Consider the following 12,062-nt stretch of genomic DNA (forward strand, 5'->3'; position numbering starts at 1 on the left):
CCCCATTCATGATAAATTGACAATAATGACTTTATTCACTGGAGCTGAGTGTGCAGTTACATTTGCAGTTATATTTCTCTTTTTTCCTCTACCGCACAAAGACAGCACCTCTTTTAATCTGGTGGCCATTTATCGAATTTATTTAACTCCAGATCCAAGCAGCTTGCAGGCAAGTACACAACTGTTGTGAGTAAAGCTACACACTTAATCAAAAAATTAAATTATAACACTGACTATGATACCTCTTTAAACTTATAATATGGGCTGGAGCAAAGTGGATTTAGACATCAGAGACAATCATTTATAATGGAATAAATATTTTGTATCACTATAAACTTATTTTAGTATATATATTGTGCGACAAATCACAATATCTTTGGCAGCACATATTTTGGGTAGCTTTTTTCCATACAGTTTAGATGGACTAATGTAGCAACACAAACAATCAAGGAGGAAAGCAAAGTTTACACAAAATTGATTAATACAGAAAAGGAGGCTTGTTCAACAGAAAGCCGGATGAAACATTTTATCTAACTATACCTACTACTGAGCAAGTGTCAATAGAAACATGCATCCTGAGGAAAACTTACAGTGGTTATGTTAATCTATAAAAACAAAGCGCAAACGTTTATTTCTTTTTGTACTACTTAATATTAGCTAGCGACACAGTTACAGCTGCTGAAACTTTTAAGTTAAAGTTCTTATGTGCTATTGAATGCGTAAGTTCTTATTATGAACCATTCAGCCGACCTTAAATTTTATTACAATTTTAACAGTTAAACTTTTCTTTTGCCTCTATTGCACAATACTGCAATAAATGTTCACTTAGATCTTCACTTGAAAGCACTTAGGCCACCTACACAAAAATTATGTTAAATTTTAAATTTATAGCAAATATGCTTTATTGTGATTTATATTCTTCTATCGAGATATAAAATGAACTATGTTGAGATATAGAATGTTGAAATGTACAATACCACCTTATTTTAAAATGGCTAAAACAGATTTTTTTTTTAAATCAACATTTAATACAAATTCAGCTAGTGCAAGTGTTCATCATCAGAAGTAACAAAATTGTCAAAGAGTCCATGAATAAATTATATCAGTGCAAAGCTTTGCATGTCTTTTGACATACTCTCAAGGTAATTATCTTCAGTATGTAAAATCAGCTACCTGATCTTTGCTTGATCAATGGTGCCAGGTGTGTTAAATTGGGCTTGCACTTTTGCAAATGGGTGGATCTCCAGGGGCAGTCTCAATCAGTATGCTGAGAGCAACAAAAAAGGGGATCAAGCTTTCAGAAGACCTCAAAATAAAATTGGTAAACCTCAATAGCTGGAGAGGGATATAAAAGTATCTCAAAGCATTTAGGTATACTAGTACCAACTGTGAAGACCATAATTGAGAAATGAAAGAAATATGGACACACTAAGAAAAAATCATGAAAAAGGCACTAGGAAACTTGCCTGACAGCTACCTAAGATTTCGAAACAAACCACTGAGAAGGGTTTAGGATAAGTGAATGTGTTGTCACTCTCAGCTTTGTTAATGACTATATTTGCACAAATAGGTAGTTACTACTATGTAATGAATACTAGGAATGTTAAAAGCAAGCACTCTGCACCCATTTGCTGCTTCCAACCTAGTAGTTAGTGCTCAGTCCTTTGCAGACGCTAGTATCTTTTCAATGTAGTTTAGTACTTAGGTTGGATCTTTTCTTTTTTTCATTTTGTACTATACTGGTTCATTTGAGGAACAATATTAGATGTTTTCCTGCACTTAGCTCTTTCTCACATCGCACAGCTTGGGGTAATTGTAAGCTGCTACAGGTTAGGTCTGATCTCAATAGGTTTTGCTTATTGGTCATTTTAATATCATTTCATAATTCATTCATTGCCATGGAATTTGTTTAGTGAAAAATAAATGAGATGTCAAATTTGAAGGAAGTTCTTCTGAATTGACCAAACATAAGAATACAGAAGTCTCCTTCACATTGGTAATGAGAAAACAAAACTATAACCAAATTGTTGAAAAGCTTGGCAGCAGTAGAGCAACTCTCAAACTCTCTTCAAACAAACTATTGTTTGCAGGACTTGGAGGAAAATAATTAATTTAATCTATTTTTTAAATAAGGCTACAACATAACAAATGTGGAAAAAGTTACGCTCTGGGAATACTTTCTGGATGCACTGTATGTATCAAGTTCAAAATTCATATGTAGCTCATTAAGCTCTTAGTGTATAATGTGTTATGTTTTTCTGTGTTCTTAGTATGAACAGCTTTGAACTCAGTTACTCTGCAGTGGAGCATCTGAGTTGCTCTATTTGGTTATAGTTTATATTTTTATTACCGATGTAAAGGAAACTTCCATATTCTTATGTTTTGGTCAATTCAGAAGAACTTACTTCAAATTTGGCATCTGATTTATTTTTCACTCATTTTTCACTCATTTTTCACAGAAATTCCATGGCATAGTGAATTAAATATGAATTGATAATCAATAAGCAAAACCTATTGAGATGAGCTTGTTATGTGGAAATTTCCCCTTTTTTTCTTGTTTTACCAGTATAGAGGAGTTTACAGCAAGCTAAATTCCCCCTGTGGTTTCAGCACTGTTACTGTATTTCATGGTCTGTGAAATTGATTTGTTTCACTTCATATCACATCCAGTTAAAAGTGCAATGTTAAAGTCTAACCTGCCTTTGCTTAAACACAGATTGAACCAAACTTGTCATCAGTGTAAAAAAGGCAAACATGCCCAGCCGCATGATGATAATGATGATGGAGCTTTTCAAATGTGCAGACAAGTAATTACAATTTTGGAGCGATACTCAGTGTTTCTTTTTGTAAACTTGGCGAGTACAGTGCCTTTGGTTATTGCCTTTATGTTCTTTTTTTTCCCAGAAAGAGGCTTAGACACAGCTAACTGTACCAGTGTTCAGCATTGTAGTTTTGTCACCTGCTCAAACAATCAGCAATGATGTGAACTGACAGCTGGAGCAACTCTACTTTGTCCTATTTCTTTTCAAATTTTTTTTTGTTCCTCCCATTTTACCTCTCCTTTTGCATCTCTCTACCTTCCCTTGACTCCCTTGTCTCTCCCCTCTGTGTCTCCCTGCTTCTCTCACTCTCTTCTCCTTCTCAATTCCCAGACTCTCATGTCCCAAGGGCAGACATTCCCAGCTGACCAAAAGAAGCAACAGCCGGGGCCAAAAAAGTCACCCAAGAGGACATCTCTGTCTTCATCGCCATTTCCACCTGCTCCTCGTCCTCCACCCCAGAACAATCAATCCAACCTCTTCCTCACGAGTGCCCTGCTGGGGCTCCCTGAACCCCACCAGCCTAATGGAGTCATCCAAAGTACCACTCAGGATGCACCTTTGGCCCTCATCACCAAACCTCGCAAAGACTCTGCCCCTCAAGGCAAGTCCCCTCAGTGTGACTCAGATGGTGGGTCTCTGCCTGTCAATCTGAGCACAGGAGCAAGCAGGACCCAAGCAACTACCCAGGCTGGGCCTCTGTCACTGCACCCCACTACCTCACCCAGTGCCACAGGTCATGGATCTAGAAAGAACAAGATCCCCAAGGGTAAGGGACAGACACCAGGGCTTGGACAGGGACAAGGACAGGGACAGGGACAAGCAGACCCTTTATCTGCCTGGAAGGGCTTCTCTCAGAACCACCTGGTACAGTCTCTAGTAGATTTGTTTCGTGGAGGAGAGCCAGGGATCAGGATTCCTGGAGTTAGTATCCCTGGAGTTGGAATTCCTGGAGTGGGGATCCCTGGAACATGTAACCCCACAGCTGGTCTACCTGCTAACAAGGAATCTGATGACTCGGGAGATGATGACGATGATGAGGATGATGACCTTGAAGAGGAGGAAGATGAAGATGACTCGGATGATAGTTTGTCAGGTTTGTAAATTCAGTGTACATGGTTAAAACAAATTTATAATGAGTCTTTAAAAATCTAATATTGATATATTAATAATTAAATTTATAATAATTTAATCGTCAATTGATTCAATCCTTCATTAGTTTCAAAATATCAGCTCCTTACCCATGGTTTCCAATTTCAGAGTCTGACAGCAACTCAGACAGTGACATCTCTGGAAAGAAAGTCAAGGAGCTGAAGATGCTGCCGTCTGGATCATCAAAGAAGGAGATGACTCCTCGCAGGCTAACCAAAGGCCCAGAACTACTGAACACCTCAACCAGTCACCCTGCCACCAGCTGCTCCCCTCTTAACCTACAGGTCATCAAGTCTCCAGCCACTGTTACCAGCTCCAGTGCCTTGGCCTATCACAGCTCTCCAGGCTCATCATCCTACAGCCTAGCCTCTCCATTAGGTAACAAAATCATATGTGAAGAAAGTATAAAAGTAAGAGGTGCAATATGGATTTTATATGATTTTACTTCCAATAGATAACACACTGTACCATGGCATTTAAATTGACTCCAATTGAATTTTGGCATTTTTAAAGTTTTTAATTTCAGTGTGTGTATATGAAAAAATCTGTGGTCACACAATGATGATAAATGCAGTTTTAAACATTAAAAAGTGTGTCATTTAGAAGATGCTTTTATCCAAAGCAAATTAAATCTCCATACTATATACATAGATATATTAACCATACAGGTATGATTACTAAATTTAGAAGCCTTGACTACTGCTACTGTATGTATGAGGTATCCAGTCATTGGTTGTGCTACATGATTGAAATCATTGGTTGAACTCTGTCTCCCACAGGCTTAGGAAAGAGGAAGAGGGTGATGGATGAGAAGGACTTGATGGTACCTCTGGAACTGGGGTATGTACAATAGGCTGTGAGAAAGAAATCTGTGGTTCAAAATCAATGCATAGTCATGGGTATGATGCACCCTGTTTTCCTGACTTTGCTGGGGGTTTTGTTTACATTTTTAAAATCCAGGTGGCGGAGGGAAACAAGAATCAAATCTGTGGCTGGGCGCCCACAGGGCGAGGTGGCTTACTACGCCCCATGTGGCAAGAAACTAAGGCAGTACCCAGATGTGATGAAGGTAGTTCAGCCTCAAACAACTGCATTTTAATCTACATCCATGATGCAGAAGTAAATGTTTTGGGAATACAGATGAGCACATGAGATTGTAACCGTGTTTACAATGGAAATTGTTGTGGGTAGCATAGTTTGTAATTCATTATGGAAACCTGTTTTTGGTAATAATTGCAATACTGCTCATCCACATTAGTCAAATAAATGCTTGGGCATCATGGTTTGTTATGAACTATCTATGCTCTTGCTCCAGCTGCACTCCACCCCCACCGCACCCTGCTCTCTATGACCCTAATAGTGAGAGATGGTATTCTTAGATTCTCTTCTTGTGCCACTTTTTTTTTTTTTTTAACTTATCTATACCCCTCTAATATGATTAATAGTTGGTGTTGGGATGCACAGCTTTGGCCCCATTGGTACAGTATATTATAATGTAATTCTTTGATGAAAAGCTCAAACTATTGCCAAAACTCCCTTTGAGTATAGTAGTACATACAAAAATCCGTCCCTTCTGGATTTTGCGGGCCTTTTTGTGATTGTAGTGCCTAAAATGCCAGATTTTGCGACAGCTTTAAAAAAAATTGTGATGCATGTTGCAATGTTTTTATAATGTTTTAAATTATAAGTTTGCAAAATTAATCGGAAATTAGTTGAATTGTTACGATTGCAACATTCCAAATTCCCGGAGGGACTAAAAAATGTCTACTCAGTAACATTTACTCCCTTCTAGTCAGTCAGTAGGCAGTAAAAAGCCTAGCAATGCCACAGATAAATAAGCAAGGGCCTGAATTGTGCACCCCAAGGTCAGAACTGTTTTTCTCTCCTGAGAGCTCTTGCTCTTTTTGTCCCCTGGCTTTTATAATGATTAGTAGCACTTCACAGATGGACATTGTAACTGTAGACTCCCTCCAATCTAGTGCCTCCCAGTTGCTTTTCAATGTCGCTAATTTCGCACTTTTTTCTGCCTAAACCAACGCCATTATTATTTTCTCTTCTGTAGTATCTATCCAGAAATGGAATAAGTGGCATCACGCGTGATAATTTTAGCTTCAGTGCAAAGATAAGGGTTGGTGACTTCTATGAAGCCAGAGAAGGACCCCAGGTGACTGCCTTTCATCTCTCTTTTTCTCCCTGATCCCTGTTCATCTTTTCATCTAGCGGCAGGCAGAGCTTCATGCAGCAGTCACTCTAAGGGCATGGATAGGAATCAACCAAAACCCTTAGTAGTCCTAGTTCATAGACCTCTCACTGTGCATGGAGAATGTAATAATCAGTTGACATTACTTCCACAGGTGACCAGTAATACTGTACATACCATGTTTGTGTACGTGATACAAATAGACAAGCTAGAAAATGTGTGTATTTGTGTTATTGGAAACGGAATACAGAAAATTACTTACATAGCTGCAGTGCTGAGGGTCAATAGAAAAAGATTGCATAAAACCTCAAATAGATCAATAAATTAGTAATTCTTATTCAATGTATATTTAGTCAGATTTTTACCATGCATTATAGAAAATATAAGGGAAAATATCTGAAATAAATCTGTTGAATACATAAAAGTTTAGCTAACGATTCAATTATTCCTCCCATATCTCCCCATTACTGTTTTTTCCTGTCTACTCTTTAGGGTTTACAGTGGAGCCTTTTAAAAGAAGAAGAGGTCATTCCTCGTATTTTGGCAATGGAAGGTCGTCGGGGGCGACCCCCTAATTCAGAGCGCCAGTTATTGGGGGAAGGCACCAAAGGTACACGACGGAGGAAGGGACGACCCCCTAATGTGGGTGATCCAGTGGCACCTGAGGGCCCCAGTCCTAGTGAGGTCAAACTTCTGCGTAAACTAGAGGCTCAAGGTTAGCAGAGGAAATGAGCCCTGAAATATGTTTGTCATAAGCCTTTGTGCCATTAATCAACCAGCCATTATTCAGGCAGCTGAGACCAAGAAAGGAGTAAAAAAAAAGTTAGTATATGACAAGGACGTTTTTTTCTGTCATGCTCATTTGTTAGATACACGTAAATTCTGTGTAGTAATATAATGGTATTTGCCTTTTATTTTGCTAAAATTTAATAAAAGGTAATGAATAATCTGTATGTATTAGCATTTACTTTATCTATTTACTCATTGCATCTAGCATCTATTTTATCTACCCTTCCCACTCCATGCAGAAATAGCCCGACAGGCTGCCCAGATGAAACTAATGAGAAAACTGGAAAAGCAGGCACTGGCACGTGCAGCCAAAGAGGCTCGAAAACAGCAAGGTCAGTTTTGGCATGTTTGTGTGTGTGTTTGGGGGGGGTTGTTAACAAGTGCACTGGCTGAAAGTGTGTCAGTGGCAGTTATTTAGTTTGTCATTTGGTTACTTCAACCACTTTCATCAAAATGTTTGCAGTACAAAGACCAGCAGGGCCTTTGGGGGCTGTCATGCTGCTGAAATCTCCTTTGTATGTATGTATAATATGTGCATCATTTTAATCAAGCTTAAACGTTGTCTCTGCACTGCTGTGTTCAAACAATATGCTTCATTTTTTCATTCTTATACATGACAATGAAAAAAAATTCTATTTGAAATCTCAAGAATTTGTGCGCGGTTTATTTTTTCATGTTTTTCTTTTGTTTGTTTTTTAACATTTTTTTCAAATGAAGATATCAGTAAATCAGTAATAATTAGAACAAGTTATTTACAAAGATGAAAACCATTATTGAGACAATTATTTGGAAGTACTTTTGATGTTATATGTAATAAAGGCAGACATGTAGTGCGTTCATTAAGCCACTGTGAATGAGCTGGAGGATCTTCACTATCCTCTTTTTTTATTCTAGAATGATCTCTGAGAAGTAATGTTACTGGTGACAAGTGAAGTTTCTTATTTAATACTTTTTCACACACTGAGTGTTTTCTCTTAGTGTTCCAACCTCTGTTAATGTTTTGAACAAGACCAGGTCATTTGAAAGAAATTGCAAAATGTTTTGTTGTGCATCTATTACAGTTTGAACAAACATTGTTATTAATAGTGACTAATATTTCCTAATTTAATAAAGTCTGTTAAATGATTTTAAAATTACACATCAATGGTTTATTTTTAAATCTTGGCTTCGCATTAGCAAGTAGCTCTAATCAATATTTGTCTTCAGTTTGAGATTCCAAATCTGTAACCCTCCTTTTTTTAATCCTAATCGTCTTAATTAAGTGATATTGTAATGGTAATTTGTCATTGATCATAAGTAATGTAAATTTGTTTGCCAGCTACTGTTATTGTGAGGATACTTTCCTTCTTCGGACCAACTATGCAATTTACTGCAATCCAATACAGTGGCTTTGCCAGGAATTCTGTGTTTACAAGATTATAATCTCTCAGTTTTTTGGTTGAAACAGTCAGAAATTTGATAATTCTACTATGTGTTTATTATTAAGGTCAAAGTGGGTAGTGGAGTCGTACTGGAGTGCGATATAAGAAGAGATGAAAAAATAAACATTTAGTTGAACTGTAAAGCTTTTGATTTTAATGTTGCCAGCATTTTGGTAAATAAGTTTCTTTCTTTGTGTTTTGATGGTTATAATATGCTAATGGATGGTAAATGCACATTTTTACTTTCTGAAGTTCATCACCCATTCATATTACGTAGTTTTATTGAGTTTGTCAGTGTTTCCTGTGATTATTTTGTGGATTTTTTTCATTCCCTTGTTTAAAATACCTCCTGATCTCAAGGAGACTTCTTGAATAAATAAAGCTTAACAACTGCACTGTGCTCAGGTGTGAATACATTTTGTAGCCAAGCTTTTAGGTTACTTTTTCTAAACACTAAAATAACAATGGTTTGACTCTTGTAGCTATCATGGCAGCAGAGGAAAGGAGGAAGCAGAAAGAACAGATCAAGATCATAAAGCAGCAGGTGGGTCTTCTTTGCATGTGTGCTGACAAATCTCTTTCGTCTTCTTTTTATTCCTTTTCTAAGTGTCACAACACACATAGTCCCTGTGAGTACTGCAAGAAAATGCTGAATATATATATATTAGATATTATATATATTATATATAGATATTTTGTGATTCTTAAAAGGTTGCTTTTTTTAATTGCCATTATTACTTTTCATAATAAATGTATTGCAGTTTTCTTTTACCGTCCCTGATGGAATAGAGTGGTTGGAAAGTGATTTTATCTAAGAATGTTTTCCAGGGTCAAAAATCTTAAGAGATCTTTTATTATTTTTTTTTTTTTTTTACAGGAAAAGATCAAGCGTATTCAGCAAATTCGTATGGAGAAGGAACTCCGAGCACAGCAAATTTTGGAGGTACAAAATCTGGTCCAATAGCACCTCTGATTAAGCAGAACATTCCTGGATAGCTACAGCCCCTCAGTCTATAGTGTTTTAATCTTCCTAAAGCTCATTATTGAACAGCAGCATGCATTGGAGGGAGTTGCGTCTTCTTAGGCATAATTCCACATGGAACTAATGCTAAATTGGTCTTGGTTGACGGCTGTTGAATATTAAAATGGCTGTTGCTGCCTCTTCAGACTTTATTTAAATTGGACAGAAAAGTCTTTTTTTCCTCAGACAACAGTAACAGTTTAGCATAAGTGGGTCGAGGGGAAAAAGGTGCTGTTTACCACACAAATAAACACACATGGAAAGATGCATACCCAGCCACACACACATACGCAGGCACACACAGTTATACTGTAGGAGCTTCAAAGTGTTTTAGCAGGACTAAATCAATTTTGAGTTGACATGGTTGGCAAGCCACACTTAACAGGAGGCTTCCGAATTTTCACAATTACGTGTTAAAGAGATACATTATTCATTTGCTGTGTTTTACAAATTTGACTGGCATTCAGGAGCATAAAATCTTTGCTTTAACCAGAAAACTGCAAACAATCAGCTAAAGTGCAGTAACGCCCTTACCCAGAACTGCCTGATTCTTGACCTTAATCTCTATTCACAGGCCAAACGAAAAAAGAAGGAAGAAGCCGCCAATGCCAAAATATTGGAGGCTGAAAAACGGATAAAGGTGTGTTTATTGCGTTTTCTGAAACCCATGAAACATATGAAAAAATACATTTAGTACAATATTTATATACAGTAACATGTGGCATGGAAACTTTTTTGGCAGCATGGTAAAATGGCATTTATTCAATTATTTCATGTGTAGAATGATCTGGCAATAAAATTAGAGCAGTCTTTTGAAATAGGCTGAAATTTCATAAGTCTGTAGTGATTTTTATGATATTGGCACTATGGAAGCATATTGATCTTTCTCTAATCTTTGCTTGCCTTTAAGGAGAAAGAGTTGCGGAGACAGCAGGCGGAGATTCTCAAACACCAGGTAAACATTCACTACAATTCACTTAATTTGAACTAAAATAGTTATTGCTGAATACAGCCATTTACCTCAAACATCAGTAAGAATTTGGAGGTGTGTATGTGTTTATCTGTGAGTACATATTATATAAGCTATATTATTTATTAAAACCCATGCTTATTGGTATTGGATATCACTTCTGTTCCATAATATTTTGCCAACTCTTTCTGCCAGGAGTTGGAGAGGCATAGACTAGATATGGTATGGGTATGTTTATTTTTGTACATCTAACACCTGCATCGTGTAACTGGTTGTGTTATGGTTGTCATAGCAATGCATTAAGTGTAGCACTGGCTGCTGTCATACTACATTCTTCTGCATGGCTTTCCAGCAAAACCAACAAAAAAAAAGAAAAAGTGTCAGTATGCTGCCTCCATCTGCTTGTCCTGAGGGACAACTGACCCTGTCACGGTGGCCAGGCAGCTTCTGTCCCCCCTCCCCCATCCTACCCCTTTTACTGAGAATGCATTCCAAAGACTGCCAGCCAATCCACACTCACTGTCTGAAAGTGCACTCGAGGAGTTTCCATCCATCACATACATTGTCTAACTGTTGTATTGGAGTAGCTTGTGTTACCCATGAGTGCTTGACGAATTTGGCCCCGACATTGAGCTTGTGTCCGTTCGTCCATGCATCTGTTCTGCGGTCCACAGAGTGCTGGACTTTAACCTGCCCCATCTCAGACTCTCTGTCATTCACTGTTCTTGTACTTTGCACAAAGAATGAAAACAGCTACTGAGAATCATTTTTTTCTTTATGGTGGAGACACTTCCAGGCAGATTTCCCACATTTTAACGTGGGCATAGCACAATCTTTGTTTGAAAATAGACCTGATAGACAGTAGATCAACAACGTAATCAATTCCACCATAGGGACAAATGTGGTTCTGTGTAGCTTTTTATTTTTGGCCTGGCTGTCCTGCTTGTAGCCCTTCTCACTCATACACAGTTGCAGCAATCTAAAGGTCTGCCTATCTGTTTCACAGTGGACTCTGAGCCAACTGTTACATCAACCCCTCTGTACCTTCATACACAACACAATTGGGGGGGGTGCTGAGACATGAAATAATCCTGGTAATTAAGGTTGTCCCTTAAAAATATATGTATTTCACTTACTGTATATATTTATCATATTAACCTTTAGCACATTCAGTGATTTGATGAAATGGAAAGCTAGAAAAAGCTGAATGCCACAGGCTTCATGTCCACTTTGAACTTGTCCTTTGTGAAGTTTTTCAATTGTAGATAAATCAAACCAATAAGAACACAGAAATATTGTGTCTAAGTGCTTGGCATCCAACCTGTTTTGTTTATCATACTGATTAAACAATATCCACATTCAGGCCATTTTTTCACAATGTGCTGGAAATGTTCTTGGGAAGCCCAAATAGTGGCAATTGTGTCTTTCTGGTGATCATAGAGGGAATGACAGCCTGATATGGTGGAAACCTAAAGAGATCAAATAAAATGATAGTCAGTCACCAGTGATTCCTGTGCCCTTTTGCACTAGACTGTGTCATGCACCAAAGAACAACAGAGATGTCTCATCCTCAGCACTCACACACTGTTCTAATACTTAAGCTGCCAAAACCAATAAAATAAGACCGCTCTGTTTGTAGCAACTCTTTACCATCCATTCTTCTTTGTCATCCCCTCACCAAATATTATTA

The 12,062-nt window shown here is 37.7% G+C and overlaps 1 protein-coding gene across 18 annotated transcripts in view; it reads left to right on the forward strand.

Moving 5' to 3' along the window:
* baz2ba (bromodomain adjacent to zinc finger domain, 2Ba) overlaps positions 1-12,062 on the forward strand; it is a 65,696-nt gene that overhangs the window by 40,694 nt on the left and 12,940 nt on the right. For 9 of the 18 annotated variants that reach the window (XM_067496092.1, XM_067496089.1, XM_067496090.1 and 6 more), the window contains 12 exons: positions 3,153-3,915; positions 4,080-4,349; positions 4,751-4,811; positions 4,932-5,040; positions 6,034-6,135; positions 6,664-6,886; positions 7,200-7,292; positions 8,864-8,925; positions 9,259-9,324; positions 9,977-10,042; positions 10,313-10,357; positions 10,568-10,600. In XM_067496092.1, the coding sequence (XP_067352193.1) occupies positions 3,153-3,915; positions 4,080-4,349; positions 4,751-4,811; positions 4,932-5,040; positions 6,034-6,135; positions 6,664-6,886; positions 7,200-7,292; positions 8,864-8,925; positions 9,259-9,324; positions 9,977-10,042; positions 10,313-10,357; positions 10,568-10,600 (1,893 nt within the window). The remainder of the gene's footprint in view (positions 1-3,152; positions 3,916-4,079; positions 4,350-4,750; positions 4,812-4,931; positions 5,041-6,033; positions 6,136-6,663; positions 6,887-7,199; positions 7,293-8,863; positions 8,926-9,258; positions 9,325-9,976; positions 10,043-10,312; positions 10,358-10,567; positions 10,601-12,062) is intronic. The other 9 variants (XM_067496083.1, XM_067496100.1, XM_067496086.1 and 6 more) reach the window with 5 other exon arrangements.

The sequence above is a fragment of the Channa argus genome, chromosome 2 (assembly GCF_033026475.1).
Source record: "Channa argus isolate prfri chromosome 2, Channa argus male v1.0, whole genome shotgun sequence".
Classification (NCBI taxonomy): Eukaryota; Metazoa; Chordata; class Actinopteri; order Anabantiformes; family Channidae; genus Channa; species Channa argus.